The 16,471-nt window shown below is 44.4% G+C and overlaps 1 protein-coding gene across 5 annotated transcripts in view; it reads right to left on the reverse strand.

The window, feature by feature from the left end:
* gabrg3 (gamma-aminobutyric acid type A receptor subunit gamma3) overlaps window positions 1-16,471 on the reverse strand; it is a 474,012-nt gene that overhangs the window by 48,112 nt on the left and 409,429 nt on the right. For 4 of the 5 annotated variants that reach the window (XR_013547454.1, XM_078402108.1, XM_078402109.1 and 1 more), the window contains one exon: window positions 14,748-14,900. Coding sequence is in view for 4 of the 5 variants with exons in the window: in XM_078402108.1 (XP_078258234.1) it covers window positions 14,748-14,900 (153 nt within the window). In the remaining variant the exon portion in view is untranslated. Of the gene's footprint in view, window positions 1-12,128; window positions 12,200-14,747; window positions 14,901-16,471 lie in introns of those variants that run through there. The other variant, XM_078402111.1, reaches the window with a different exon arrangement.

Below are 16,471 nucleotides of genomic sequence, written 5' to 3' on the forward strand. Positions count from 1 at the left end.
AGGCCATTCGGCCCTTCGTGCCAGCACCACCATTCAACGTGATCATGGCTGATCATTCTCAATCAGTACCCCGTTCCTGCCTTCTCCCCATACCCCCTGACTCTGCTATCCTTAAGAGCTCTATCTAGCTCTCTCTTGAATGCATTCAGAGAATTGGCCTCCACTGCCTTCTGAGGCAGTGAATTCCACAGATTCACAACTCTCTGACTGAAAAAGTTTTTTCCTCATCTCCGTTCTAAATGGCCTACCCCTTATTCTTAAACTGTGGCCCCTTGTTCTGGATTCCCCCAACATTGGGGACATGTTTCCTGCCTCTAACGTATAATATTAATACTATCCTGCACACACAAGGGCCAATTTACATTCATACCAAGTCAATGAACCTACAAACCTGTACGCCTTGGGAGTGTGGGAGGAAACAGAAGAGCTCGGAGAAACCTCACACGGTCACGGGGAGAACGTACAAACTCTGTACAAACAGCACCCGGAATCAGGATCGAACCTGCGTCTCTGGCACCGAAGGAGCTCTAAGGCAGCAACCCTAACGCTGCGCCACAGTGCCGCCCTGGCACAGTGCAGTCGTGATCATACTGAATACTGCTTCAGGCTAAAGGTGGACGGGGAGGGCAGAAGTGGCCAAATCATCGTCCCATTTTGTACGCCCTGCATCGGTACTTTGCATGGGTGTGCACCAAGGAGAAGGACTTGGAGGACAGTGAGATCAGTGTGGGGTATACTAACATTCTAGGGCATTTTGAGGCGGGTGTGAGGGGTTGTTGGTGGGTTGTTAGTGGTCTGCCCGGACATGGTGGTCCACGCGCTCCGTTTCCAGGCCGTGTCCCTCTCACCCCGGGAGACGAAACGCTCGGTAAAATGGCAACAACGTTTGAAGATTAGCTGCGACATTCACACCAAACATGACAAGATCATGGCAACGGAGGACACTGTGAGTGGCTGTAAAGTTTTAAAGACGGAGATAAAAGGGAAGATTTTTTGAATGAGCTTGCGGAGACTGTGGAGAATTATGGATAGATTATAGATAGATATTATAGATAGATAAACTGTGGAATCCTGACACCTGACGGGGTTTTAATTTTCACCATAGCAACGTGGGCAGAGCGTATTGGAGACCTGGTGCATGGGAACTTGCAAAGCATCTGTCAAAGGCAAAGGGAGGTATTTATTCACAAAATGCTGGAGTAACTCAGCAGGTCAGGCAGCATCTCGGGAGAGAAGGAATGGGTGACGTTTCGGGTCGAGACCCTTCTTCAGTCTGAAGAGAGAGAGAGGAGAGAGAGAGGGGAGAGAGAGAGAGGGGGGAAAGAGAGAGGGGTCTGAAGAAGGGTCTCGACCCGAAACGTCACCCATTCCTTCTCTCCCGAGATGCTGCCTGACCTGCTGAGTTACTCCAGCATTTTGTGAATAAATACCTTCGATTTGTACCAGCATCTGCAGTTATCTTCTTATGTCAAAGGCAAAGGGTTCAGCAAGCTTTGCAAAAGACTGTTGGCAGATTTTCCTCATTCGTACTTATCGTTTATATCGCCTGTGATGGGTTAATAGACGGTGTTGAAAGCAAGGAGGGCCAGTCGATCTGCGTAAGTCGAAACTCAAGTCCAAACGTGGCAAATATTTAATAAAAGATTTGACAAAAAGGCTGAAGGAGCAAAATTTTCAACACTTCAGTTTTTAAATTAATAATTAGCAAATGTCATACAACCTGAGTGCTAATTCATTAGATAATATTCATTAATTTATAAATCTGGTGCCCCTTTGAGCTTCTTATATTCACGAATATTCTGGCAAATTCAATTATCTCCAGACTAATTTTCAAAACTTCTTGCATTAACTAATTCCAGATTAGGTTTTGTCTTTTTTTTTGCATTTGAAGAATGATCACATTTGGCATTTGCCGATTTAATTCATGTTTTTGTGACTCGGGAATGGGGTGGTTTCAAGTTCTATCTGATGTGATTGCGTCCAGTACAAGCCTATGAACATGTTAATTAGAAACTGGAGCAGGCCATTCAGCCGATTGATCCTTCTCCTCCATTCAATGTTCACAGCTGATCTGGCCTTAACCTCAATTCCACTTTCCTGCTTTGACCTGGTAACGTTTCACCTCCTTGCTTCCTCTCTCCCACAGCAGATTCCTCCCGCACCTTGGCTTCTCAGTCAAGGAGAGTCTAGGACTAGAGGTCGTAGCCTCAGAATTAAAGGACGTTCATTTAGCAGAGAAGGTTGAGAAGGTTGTTGAGATGCAACAGCTGAGAAGGTTGTTGGCTGCAACCTTCCCACCATTGACGAACTGTACACTGCAAGGGCCAGGAAGCGAGCGGGCAAGATCATCTCTGTCCCCTCTCACCCTGGCCACAAACTCTTTGAAGCACTTCCCTCTGGAAGGCGACTCCGGACTGTCAAAGCAGCCACAGCCAGACATAAAAACAGCTTTTTTTCCACGAGTGATAGTTCCACTCAATAACCAAAGTCTGTAGTCTCTTTTTTGCTCTGGTTTATTTTCACCCACATGTTTAGACCGTAATGGTGTATCCTTACTGTTTTGATGTGGTTATGCTTTATTCTTAATTGTTAACTGTATGTTTGTGTTGTCATTTGTGAGCGGAGCACCAAGGCACATTCCTTGTATATGCACATACTTGGCCAATAAACGTATTCATTCATTCATTCATTCATTTAGGAAGGATAAGCGGAGAAATTTCTTTAGTCAGAGGATGGTGAATCTGTGGAATTCTTTGCCACAGAAGACTGTGGAGGCCAAGTCAGTGGATATTTCTAAGGCAGAGACAGATAGATTTTTGATTAGTACGGGTGCCAGAGGTCATGGGGAGAAGGCAGGAGAATGGGGTTAAGAGGGAGAGATAGATCAGCCATGATTGAATGATGGAGTTGACTTGATGGGCCCAAATGGCCTAATTCTACTCCTATGACTTATGACCCTATGACCATTGTGGACAGAGCCCTAGACCATATCTTATTCACGTCCCGCTCTGTTGCTCTCACCCCTTCCTCTTAGTGTTTGTGTAGGAAGGAACTAAGGATTCTGGTTTAAACCGAAGATAGACACAAGAAGTTGGAGTAGCTCAGCGGGTCAGGCAGCATCTCTGGAGAAAAGGAATAGGTGACATTTCGGGATCGAAGGAAGGAGGTCTCGACCCCAAATGTCACCTATTCATCTTCTCCAGAGATGCTGTCTGACCTGTTGAGTTACTCCAGTTTTTGTGTCTGTCTTCAAGAACAGAGTTTGCTTCGTCCTTTCCATCTTGCGACCCGGACATTTTTTCCAGGTAAGATAGTAATTCACTTGCTCTTAGAACATAGAACAGAAAAGTACAAGTCTTTTGGCCCACAATGTCTATGTCAAACATGATGCCAAAACCAATCCTTATCTGCCTGCACATTATCCATATTCCTCCATTGCTTGCATATTCATGTGCCTATTTAAATGTCTCTTGAATGCCATTATTGAATCTCGGTTTAGTTTATTGTCACGTGTACCGAGATACAGTGAAAAGCTTTTGTTGCGTGCGAACCAGTCAGCAGAAAGACACCACTAGATTTTTTTAGATTTAGAGATACAACGCAGAAACAGGCCCTTCGGCCCACCGGGTCCGCGCCGCCCAGCGATCCCCACACACTAACACTATCCTACACCCACTAGGGACAATTTAAAAAAAACATTTGCCCAGCCAATTAACCTACAAACCTGTACGTCTTTGGAGTGTGGGAGGAAACAGAAGATCTCAGAGAATACCCGCGCAGGTCATGGGGAGAACGTACAAACTCCGTACAGACGGCGCCCGTAGTCAGGATCGAACCTGAGTCTCCGGCGCTGCATTCGGTGTAAGGCAGCAACTCTACCGCTGCGCCACCATGCCGCCACAATGGCGGCACCCACAGCACCCACAATGGCGGCACCCACAGCACCCGCAATGGCGGCACCCACAGCACCCACAATGACGGCACCCACTATCACCCACAGCAGCGCGGACCAGGCATTCATCACTGTCTTTGTAAAAACTTGTTCTGCGCATCTCCTTTAACTACAAAGTGCCTCGAATCTATGCCCTCTAGTATTTGTTATTTCCATACTGGGAAAATGGTTCTGTCTGTCTTTCCTATCTATACCCTCTCCTTCCAACTTTGGATGGCACAATGGCACATCGGTAGAGTTGCTGACTGACAGCTCCAGAGACCCGCGTTCGATCCTGACTACGGGTGCTGTCTGTATGGAGTTTGTACCTTCTCCCTATGACCGCTTGTGGGTTTTCTCAGGGTGCTTCGGTCTCCTCCCACACTCCAAAGAAGTACTTTGTTGGTTAATTAGCTTAGATAACATTGTAAATTGTGCCCTGTGTGTAGGGTAGTGCTAGCGTGTGGGGTGATCGCTGCAAGACATGGGCTTCGTGGGCCGAAGAGCCTGTTTCCGCGCTGTATCTCTAAAGAATAATATGTTCATTCAATGGCCCACCCATTGCCCTCACCCGCCTTCTCTACCGCTTAGACTAACTTTCTTTGGAAGGATATTGAAGGCTTTGGAGAGTGTGCAGAAGAGGTTTACCAGAATGCTGCTTGGATTAGGGGATATTAGCTACCAGGAGAGGTTGGACAAATTTGGATTATTTTCTCTGGGATGCCAAAGGTTGAAGGGAGACCTGATAGAAGTATATACAATTATGAGAGGCAAAGATAAGGTAGACAGTCAGAACCTTTTTTTCCCAGGGTGGAACTGTCGAAGACTAGAGGGTATAGGTTTAAGAACAGTTTTTACCCCAGGGCCATACGAGAACTGAACACTACCTTTGCACTAGGCAACACCGTTAAAAAATCTTGTACTTAATATAATTGTATTTAATTGTATTTATGTATTTATTTGTTTTTGCATTTATTGCATATATGTTTGTACGCACCGTCAGGATTGGCTATTTTTTAATTTCGTTGTACTCGTTGCAATGACAATAAATGAATATTATTATTATTATTATTAAGGCGAGAGTGCCGAAGTTTAACAGAGATCTACAGAGCAAGTTTGTGGATGCCTGGGATGCATTTGCCAGGAGGCAGAAACCACAATGGCAATTAAGAGATTAAGATGGGCACAAGGATAAACTGGGAATGGAGGTGCTGTATGTGGATCACGTGTAGGCAGTGGAGATTAGATTAACTTGACATATGTTCAGCAAGGGCATTGTGGGTAAGAGGGCCTATTACTATGCTGTATTCTTCTATGTTTTATGTTCTCTCTTTAGTTTAGTTGACCTTAGAGACACAACGTGAAAACAGGCCCTTCGGCCCACCGAGTCTGCAACTACCAGCAATGCCCGTACACCAGTAATATCCTACACACTGGGGACAATTTACAATTCTTACTGAAGCCAATTAACCTACAAACCTGTATCTCTTTGGAACGTGGGGGAAACCGGAGCTCCCGGAGAAAACCCACACGGAGGACGTACAAACTCCATACAGGCAGCACCCGTGGTCAGGATCAAACCCAGTCTGTGGCAGCAACTCTATCGCTGCTCCACCACGCCGCCCTTTTTGATGAAGGGTCTTTGATCTAAGCGTTAAATGTTTCTCTATCCATAGGAGCTACCTGACCTGCAGTGTTGTTCCAGCATTTTCCTGCTTCTCTTTTAGATTTCCATTAGCTTTATACTTTAATTTACTGCCAATTTGAGTGCTTGCCATCACCCCCACTCTCTGCCCCAGCCACTTAACCAATTTCCTATCCAAATAGACAACTTGCCTTCAGTTCCATAAAATTCTACCATTTCTCCCAAATATATTTTCTTCATCTTTTCCTGAAAGTTCAACCGCCATTCCCCGTGTACCTGCAATTCTCAATATAATAACACCTTAACATTAAAGTAAATTTTGATCAAATAACATTAAATAGGATCAGACCAACATGAAATTTGGATCTCCAGTATTGTGATAAGACATGTTTGGCATTAGTAATGCCCCCTTCACACCAGTTACATTCATTTTAATTTGTGTTACATTCTCTCTAGGGTCTCGCTCAACCAGATGTTCACAATGTTTAAGCATCACTAATGCACTTCAAGCCGTGCAACTTTAAGCAAATATTCAGACGTGAAATTCGACAAGCTGTGAAGCTTCCAACATTTGCTTGGATAAACTGGATGTGGAGAGGGTGTTTCCACCAGCGGGAGAATCTGGGACCAAAGGTCATAGCCTCAGGACTAAAGGACGTTCTTTTAGAAAGGAGCTGAGGAGGAATTTGTTTAGTCAGAGGATAGTGATGATGAATCTGTGGAATTCTTTGTCACAGAAGGCTGTGGAGGCCAAGTCAGTGGATATTGTTAAGGCAGGGCGGCACGGTGGCGCAGCGGTAGAGTTGCTGCTTTACAGCGAATGCAGCGCCAGAGACTCAGGTTCGATCCTGACTACGGGTGCTGCACTGTAAGGAGTTTGTACGTTCTCCCCGTGACCTGCGTGGGTTTTCTCCGAGATCTTCGGTTTCCTCCCACACTCCAAAGACGTACAGGTATGTAGGTTAATTGGCTGGGTAAATGTAAAAATTGTCCCTAGTGGGTGTAGGATAGTGTTAATGTGCGGGGATCACTGGGCGGCACGGACTTGGAGGGCCGAAAAGGCCTGTTTCCGGCTGTATATATATGATGATATGATATGATAGATAGATTCTTGATTAGCACGGGTGCCAGAGGTTATGGGGAGAAGGCAGGAGAATGGGGTTAGGAGGGAGAGATAGATCAGCCACGATTGAATGGCGGAGTAGACTTAAGATAGACACAAAAAGCTGGAATAACTCAGCAGGACAGGCAGCATCTCTGGAGAGAAGGAATGGATGACGTTTCAAGGTCGAGACCCTTCTTCAGACTGATTAGGGATAGGGGTAACGAGAGATATTGACGGTGATGTGGAGAGTTAAAGAACAATTGATAAAAGATATGCACAAATGTAACGATGATTAAGGAAACAGGCCATTCATTGTAAGCTGTTTGTAACGTGAAAATGAGAAGCTAGTGCGACTTGGGTGGGGGAGGGATAGAGAGAGAGAGAGGGAATGCCGGGGCCACCTGAAGTGAGAGAAATCAAAACTTATACCACTGGGCTGTAAGTTGCCCAAGCGAAATATGAGATGCTGTCCCTCCAATTTGCATTTAGCCTCACTCTGACAATGGAGGAGACCTAGGACAGAAAGGTCCGTGTAGGAATGGGAAGGAGAATTAAAGTGTCCAGTAACCGGGAGATCAGGTAGGTTCAGGCGGGCTGTTAATGTGTTTTAAGACAAGATCCACTCATTAAGTTTTAAGTATCTCCAAGCGATTTCAAGCTCTTTGTCCCAACGACAACCTCAAGCTGCCTCGGTTAATAATTCCGATGTGCAGCCAGGGAGTAAAGGCTTTGCAATGAATTCAATGTCTCTCATGCAAAAAGACGTACTGGCAGATCCATTGAAGCCTATGAGTGGGCTGAATGGCCTAATTCTGCTCCTATCACCTATGACCTTATAATTTGCCTTGTCCAAACCCTGGCGACTCAGATATGGAAGGAAGTTGACAACATAAACTTGGGGTCTTGAGTAGGGTTGCCAACTGTCCCGTATTAGCCGGGGCATCCTGTATATTAGGTTAAATTGGTTTGTCCCATACGGGACCGCCCTTGTTCTGTGTTAGGCCCGGGGGCGCTGTAGGCCCGGACGCTGTAGGCCTGGATGCTGTAGGGCCCGGACATTGTAGGCCTGGGCACTGTAGGTCCGACACTGTAGGCCTGGGCAGTGTAGGTCCGGGCAGTGTAGGTCTGGGCAGTGTAGGTCTGGGGCAGTGTAGGCCGGAGGCCCGGGCGCCGCCTAGCGGAGGTTGTGCAGCAACCCGCCTCCCGGCCCGGGAGGCCGCCATTAGTGGAGCGGGAGCACGTGGCGGCTGGCTGGGTGAGGTCACGTGGGGCACGGGGCGGTGACGTCACCTTGTCCCTTATTGGGAGTGAGATGGTTGGCAACTCTAGTCGTGAGATACTTTCCATTTAGCCTGTCGAAAACCTGGAAAAGGTTTTCCTTTACGCAGCAACATTTGGAGGGTTGACAACGTTTAAAAAAAAAAGTTTTAACATATGGTTTGCTCACATTAAACACCTTGCTGACTGCACCAGTCAGGTGTTGCATTTGGGTCTTGAGTTAGGTACAGTGATGCAGGCTACAGGGAATCCATTTGCAAACTCAGATTGAATTCACAGCTGGAAATTCCTAAGTCATCGTGCACTTAAAATGCAGACATACTTTAAAATAAATTACCATCTTCAAAAGAAAATTGTCTGTAATTTTCTTAAAAACACTCTCCCTGGTCATTTTTCCACGATCAAATATTGTGGACAGGTGACCATCTCTTGAATCATTTTCCAGTCCACTCCTTGAGCGATCGCTAGATGTGAAAAGACTGGCACGCCATCAGTCTGGAGAAGGGTCTCGGCCTCGAAACGTCACCCATTCCTTCTCTCCAGAGTTGCTGCCCGTCCCAATAGACAATAGACAATAGACAATAGGTGCAGGAGTAGGCCATTCAGCCCTTCGAGCCAGCACCGCCATTCAATGCGATCATGGCTGATCACTCTCAATCAGTACCCCGTTCCTGCCTTCTCCCCATACCCCCTCACTCCGCTATCCTTAAGAGCTCTATCCAGCTCTCTCTTGAAAGCATCCAACGAACTGGCCTCCACTGCCTTCTGAGGCAGAGAATTCCACACCTTCACCACTCTCTGACTGAAAAAGTTCTTCCTCATCTCCGTTCTAAATGGCCTACCCCTTATTCTTAAACTGTGGCCCCTTGTTCTGGACTCCCCCAACATTGGGAACATGTTTCCTGCCTCTAATGTGTCCAATCCCCTAATTATCTTATATGTTTCAATAAGATCCCCCCTCATCCTTCTAAATTCCAGTGTATACAAGCCTAATTGCTCCAGCCTTTCAACATACGATAGTCCCGCCATTCCGGGAATCAGCATTTAGTGTCCTTCTTCGGTTTAAAAACCAGCCCCTTCCTACACATCTATACCAGTTCTTATTCTGGCTCTGTGACTCCCCACTGCTTGTGTTTCAAAGGCTGGAAACCAGCTGTTCATAAGTTCATAAGTCCTCGCAGCAGAATTAAGCCATTCGGACCATCAAATCTACTCCGCCATTCTATCATGGTTGATCTAACTTTTCCTCTCAACTCTATTTTCCTGCCTTCGTCCCTTAACCCCTGACACCCGTATTCATCAAAAAATTGTCAATCTCTGCTTTAAAAATATCCGTTGACTTGTGTTGTGATATTGCAGGTACTACTTTGTTGTATCACAAGGACTACTTTGTTTGCCTGTGTAGTAACATGTATGTAAAGAGAATGAGGTGATCAGGTGGCCACTCTGGTTCCAGGTGGCCACGGAATAAACAGCCTGGAGTTAAGCTCCAGCATTGTAACCTTTTACACACGTGTACTTGTGGTCCGTCCAGGGTCATAACAAAGGTACAACAGATACCGGACCACGAAGTACAACAACTTGGCCGCCACAGCCTTCTGTGGCAACGAATTCCACAGATTCACCACACTCTGACTAAAGAAATTCCTCCTCATCTCTTTTCTAAAGGTACGTCCTTTTATACTGAGGCACCCATCCACTTGTGTCCTAAGTGTGGGCGTGCCTTCCGGGCCCGGATTGGCCTCACCAGTCAATTCCGGACCCACAGTCACCAATCCTCCTACTGAAAGTGAAGTCATGGTCCTCTTCGAACCCGAAGGACGAACAGCAACAACATGGCCTCTGGTCCTAGACTCTCCCACTAGTGGAAACATCCTCTCCACATCCCCTCTATCCGGGCCTTTCACTATTCGGTAAGTTTCAATGAGGTCCTCCCTCATCCTTCTAAACTCCAGCGAGTACAAACCTAGTGCCTCCAAGTACTCCCATATGTTAACCGAATAGGAAACTCTTACATGTACCTTACCCTGTACGCGATGGTACAGGCAGGTCCAGCATACTGGGAACTCTAAAAAGATAGACTTCATTAATTTGTTTTGTGTCATGTATGTTTATTAATCGTGCTTATCGACACCTGGTACATGAACTTCCTTTTAACTTATTTCGTCTCATATGAATATCGAATAGTGAAAGGCTTGGATAGAGTGGATGCAGAGAGGATGTTTCCACTAGTGGGAGAGTCTAGGACCAGAGCTCAAAGCCTCTGAATTAAAAGACGTTCCTTCGGGAAGGAGATGAGGAGGAATTTCTTTCATCAGAGGGTGGTGAATCTGTGGAATTCTTTGCCACAGAAGGCTGTGAAGGCCATCAATGGATATTTTTAAAGCAGAGATAGATAGATTCTTCATTAGTACGGGTGTTAGGGGTTATGGGGAGAAGACAGGAGAATGGGGTTAGGAGGGAAAGAAAGATCAGACATGATTGAATGGCTGAGTAGACTTGATGGGCCAAATGACCTAATTCTGCTCCTATCACATGACTTATCGTGATAAGGTATTTCTTCTACCATCTTTGTTTCCCATTGAATGCATCCATGCTTTTTGTCTCAACACCACTTTCTAACTGTTCTCAGTATAAAGTGGTTTCTGCTCAATTCCTTACTGGATTTGTTAGTGAATAATTGACATATGGCATTAGCTTAAGTGTGGGTGTAATGCACCACCATTTTATTAACTTTTTACCTGTTCACACAAATGTGAAAATTACATTGATCCAGAAACAAATAGTGTTCATAAGTGATAGGAGAAGAATTAGGCCATTCGGCCCATCAAGTCTAATCCGCCAGTCAATCATGGCTGATCTATCTCTCCCTCATAACCCCATTCTCCTGCCTTCTCCCCATAACCCCTGACACCTATACTAATCATGAATCCATCTATCCCTCCATGAATATTTACAGTAATTATTAAAGTGAGGAATCATGCAATGTTCTCACAGGCTCCTGAAAATACTGATGGTTTAGCTCTTTGACAATTCAATATAGACATGGTGAAGGGACTAAATGGACTAATTTTGGCATTCGCACACGTGCCTTAAAGGATGGTCCAGCTTTGCCTCCACAAAACGTTCAGGATTACATAAAATAAAAATTTAGAATGTGATCATTTGTAATAAAGATCCATTAAGTGTATTCTTATATTATTGTCGATAAATGATGGCAATTGCAGTTTCATCCAAGGTTCGTAAATATAATCCTGACAAGTAATTTGCTCAATTATTTCTTGATTTACTACCAGGGCATTTGAGCATTAATTTATAACATAGAACACAACTGAGGCTGAGCAAAAATGCAAAATAATGTGAATATGAAAAAGTGATAGAATTTGTGCTTTGTTGCTTGGGATAAGTCTTTAAACCGTGTTATTGGTTCTTTAATATCTTACAAAGTTGGCAAATACTGTATGATCTTGCCCAGACCATTGATTCAATGATCTGGATCATCAGCTGTTATATTTTTGAGATGTACTCCGTGCCAGAGGATCTCGTCCAGTCAACAGTAATGTGGAGCAAGTGTACACGGAGATCAAAAATATCTTTACGCCTGCTCTGTAAACGGGCTGAGTTCTCAAAGCCTGTGCCAGCCCAACTGGCTGATGTTTTTGCGGACATTTTCAACTTCTCATTCTGGTTCTGGTTCTATAAGAAAATAACTGCAGATGCTGGTACAAATCGAAGGTATTTATTCACAAAATGCGGGAGTAACTCAGCAGGTCAGGCAGCATCTCAGGAGAGAAGAAATGGGCGATGTTTCGGGTCAAGACCCTTCTTCGGACTGGTTCTGGTTCTGGTTGATTACTGAGCAAACACCTCATAAGCGGTTATCTCGTGCAGGTCGGAGTGAGTAGAGTTGTGATTACATTTTGAAGTGGGCCTTTTTGACCAAGGTGAGGAGATCTAGTTGCTCAATTCCCTTTTCAAATGACTGAACATCAGGAGTGTGTTGGGTGGTAACATATTTCATTCCCTTATCGTCCTAGGGTAAAGGGAATATTGGTAGCAAAGTTTATTGAAATTCAGCGAGCTGATGATGTAGGGACCGGTATTTTGTCTCGTTTCATGGCAGTCGGTGCTGTGGGATGACGGGAGATTTGATGGCGTGATTTTGCGAATCTCTTTGTAAATTGCAATAAGTCTTAGCTTGATTCTGCGGAGCTCGAGGGTATCCCAAAAATAGAAAAATCTGTTTTTACAAAGAAAAATATCAGATATGTCCCTGTGTTTTCTTTCCTTTTTTTGTGACGTTTTTCAAGCAGGATTACATCAAATCCTTAGGCTAATTTATAACAGAAAGATTACATTAATTTTGCAATTAAATAACTCTATATAAGCCAAAGTCTGATTATGCTCATGATTTTTATCATTTATCACCTGACTACATGGTTTTCTGACGTCACAGGTTTTTGCAGCAGAACGTGAGTAGCTCCTTTGGTCACGTGTGAAATGTGTCACGTGTGAACCGTTTTTATATTTATTATTGTTTCTTTTTTAAATGTTTATATTTTGTGTTTAAACTTTCCATTGAAATACTTAATATTGAATAGAACTTAAAATCATGAAATAAAAATCTAGTTTGCTCACCCATTTTAGTGATGTCTCATTCTGTAGTCCCTCCGGTTGTCAACGCTATTTATAGCGCGATAACGGTTTTATTTGCACTTGTCACTAACAAACAACGCGATTATAATGACCCTGGCGTGAACTTCGGGCCACGTGGTGGGTTAGCTACCGACATTTTTGTAAAGGAGCTTCGAAATCAGTGTCTTATGTGCTTTATAAATCTCTTTTTTTTTCTCATTTTTGTTTTCAAATTTTGAAAGTATTAAATTTTGGTCAGGTTTTGGTCAATTGTGGTATTTTATTATAATTTAATTTTTAATCCTGTGGTATTTCAAAATAACTTTCAAATTTGGCCACCCATGTCACAGGTTGGTACCCTTATTTCCGGAAACACACACACACACACACACACACACACACACACACACACACACACACACACACACACACACACACACACACACACACACACACACACACACACACACTGTATATGTGTGTGTGTATTTGTGAGTATGTGTATATATACACACTGGACTTTTTTTTCTCTCGTTTATTTTATTGTTTACAGTGCACTATGTTTACATAATCTGATGTGCTGCAGCAAGTAAGAATTTCATTGTTCTATCTGGGACATATGACAATGAAACACTCTTGACTCTTTCTCTTGACCATTGGCAAGAGGGAAACATGGATCACCAATGATTAAATGGTGGAGTAGACTCGATGGGCCGATCGGCCTAATTCCGCTCCCATGACTTAAGTTCATAAATTAAGTAATCGGAGCAGAATTAGGCCTACTTGGCCCATTGAGTCTACTCCGCCATTCAATCATTGGTGATCTATCTTTCCCTCTCAACTCCATTCTCCTGCCTTCTCTGCATAACCTTTGACCTCCTTACTAATCAAGAATGTGTCAATCTCGGCATTAAAAATTCCCAATGACTTGGCCTCCACAGCCTCTAACACACAAAATTGAGTAGCCTTATTTCAGATAATCATTGAATCCCTTCAGATATTTCGATTGGAGTTTTTTCCCAACTTTTTCCCATCTAATTGTTCTTGATGCTTTTTGCCTCCTCCTTCCTGTTTACATCTTCAGAATTGCATTCATGTATAGCGTTGCTAGTATCAACGTGTTCTGTTTTGACCGGCCAAATGGGCATTGTATGTGCAAGACATTGCAGTACCATAGAACACCAAGCACATGAGAATGGTTATCTCATGAGAGGCCGCTCCCATTGAATATTGTGCTCCACTTTGTTCCATTACCTTCAAAGTTAGACATCAGAACCAGCTGAAATGGCTAAACACTGACATTTAGTACCAGCAATAGTGAATGGATTTCTACCGCACCCGTATTAAAAATTAATAGGACCATGGAGTGATATGAACTGACTTTTCAGCCCATTGTACCTGCACTGGCTCTTTGGAAGAGCTGTCCAATCAGTTTTGTGCCGTGCTTTCCCTACAGACCAGAAATTAAAAAAATAATCTCGGGACAATTTACATTTATACCAAGCCAAGTAATCTTCAAACCTGTACATCTTTGGAGTGCGGGAGGAAACCGAAGATCACGGGGAGAACGTATAAACTTCGTACAAGATTATTAAGGGGTTGGACACGTTAGAGGCAGGAAACATGTTCCCAATGTTGGGAGAGTCCAGGGGCCACAGTTTAAGAATAAGGGGTGGGCCATTTAGAACGGAGATGAGGAAAAACTTTTTCAGTCAGAGAGTTGTGAATCTGTGTAATTCTCTGCCTCAGAAGGCAGTGGAGGCCAAGTCTCTTAATGCTTTCAAGAGAGAGCTAGATAGAGCTCTTAAGGATAGCGGAGTCAGTGGGTATGGGGAGAAGGCAGGAACGGGGTACTAATTGAGAATGATTAGCCATGATCACATTGAATGGTGGTGCTGGCTTGAAGGGCCGAATGGCCTACTCCTGCACCTATTGTCTATTGTCTATTGTCAAACAGCACCCGTCGTCAGGATTGAACTCGGGTCTCTGGTGCTGTAAACACTGTAAAGAAGCAACTCTAGCCGCTGTGCCACCATGCCGCCCAATTATAACCATTGGCCATGTTACATTTGCCACTCTAGCCCAACCGTCCCTAGATTATTTCTGGTTGTTTTCCAGTTAACAGTAAGTCAAGGATGCGATACCAAACTTACCCAGTGCTGTTCTGGCCGGAGTAGCATCTTTTTTGATCCAGAATGAGACCCAGGAAAGGACGACTGTCAATATACACGGTATGTAGGTCTGAATCGTGAAATAGCCCATTCTTCTGCTTAAGTCGAAGTAGACGGTCATGACGACATACTCCCCTGGTTAAGGGAAAGACAGTACATTAAAGTCATGGTTCATTGCCGCTGGGCTAAACATCAATAATAAAAAAACTATACAAAGTGCCGGAGTAGCTCAGCGGGTCAAGCAGCATCTTTGGAGAGCATGGATGGGTGACGTTTCGGGTCGGGACCCTTCTTCAGACTGAAGAAGAGGTCCTGTCCCGAAGGTGTCATCTCTCCATGTTCTCCAGAGATGCTGACCGACTCTCTGAGTTATTCCTGCACTTTTTTTAATCTTGCTTGGTAAACCAGCATCTGCAGTTCATTGTCTCTAAAAATCAATGATTCTGTGCTCCCAGCAAGGGAGCTAAAGCTAAAAGACACATAGATTCAAATCAAGGCAGAAGATCTCTGACCTCCTAGTTTACAAGTGGTACAATGAAAAGCTTTTGTTGCGTGCTAACCAGTCAGCAGAAAGACAAAACAAGATTACGATCGAACCATTTACAGTGTATAGATACATGAGAACGAAAAATTCACCCAGAGTTGTGAATCTGTGGAATTCTCTGCCACACAAGGCAGTGAAGGCCAATTCACTGGACATCTTCAAGAGAGTGAGTTAGATATAGCTCTTAGGGCTAACGGAATCAAGGACTATGTGGAGAAAACAGGAACGGGGTACTGATTTTGGATGATCAGCCATGATCATATTGAATATGCTGTGTTGGCTCGAAGGGCCGAATGGCCTAATCCTGCACCTATTTTCTATGTTTCTATGGCTCCTGACCCGAAATGTTGCCTATCCATGTCCTCCAGACTGCTGCCTGGCGCACTGAGTTACTCCAGCACTTCATATTCTTTCCAATTATGATGATTCCGGTGACTTATGGTCAATACGCTACACTGCCCTTTATTGTAAATATCCAGGCATTGGTGACTTAACCCACTGAGATACAGCGTGGAAACAGGGCCTTCAGCCCACCGAGTCCGCGCTGACCAGCGATCACCCTGTACACTAGGCCCTATCTTACACACCAGGGTAAATTTACTGAAGCCAATTAACTTACAAGTCTTTGGAGTGTGGGAGAAAACTGGAGCACGTGGAGAAAACCCATGCAGTCACAGGGAGAACGTACAAACTCTGTACAGCTAGCACCCGTGGTCAGGATCGAACCCAGGTCTCTGGCGCTGGAAGGCAGTAACTCTACCGCTGCGCCACTGTGCCATCCTTGTGTTCTACGCAAGACTCCAATTTCTGCAGTTCCTTGTGTCTACATCAGAATGAGAAAAATTGGAGACACTTCCTGCAGAAAAGGGTGTCCTGAGAGATCATCTGTGGTTCAATTGGCAGCATGCTTGCCTCTGTGGCTGAGGGCTGTGGATTCAAATCTAGGCATTATCTTTCAGAAGGGATAAGGGTAAAGTGGTAGAAATTCAATTTAATGAGGTAATAGAAACATAGAAACATAGAAAATAGGTGCATGAGGAGGCCATTTGGCCCTTCAGGCCAGCACCACCATTCATTGTGATCATGGCTGGACATCCACAATCAGTAACCCGTGCATGCCTTCTCCCCATATCCCTTGATCCCGCTAGCCCCCTAGAGCTCT

The sequence above is a fragment of the Rhinoraja longicauda genome, chromosome 7 (assembly GCF_053455715.1).
Source record: "Rhinoraja longicauda isolate Sanriku21f chromosome 7, sRhiLon1.1, whole genome shotgun sequence".
In the NCBI taxonomy this organism is placed as follows: Eukaryota; Metazoa; Chordata; class Chondrichthyes; order Rajiformes; family Arhynchobatidae; genus Rhinoraja; species Rhinoraja longicauda.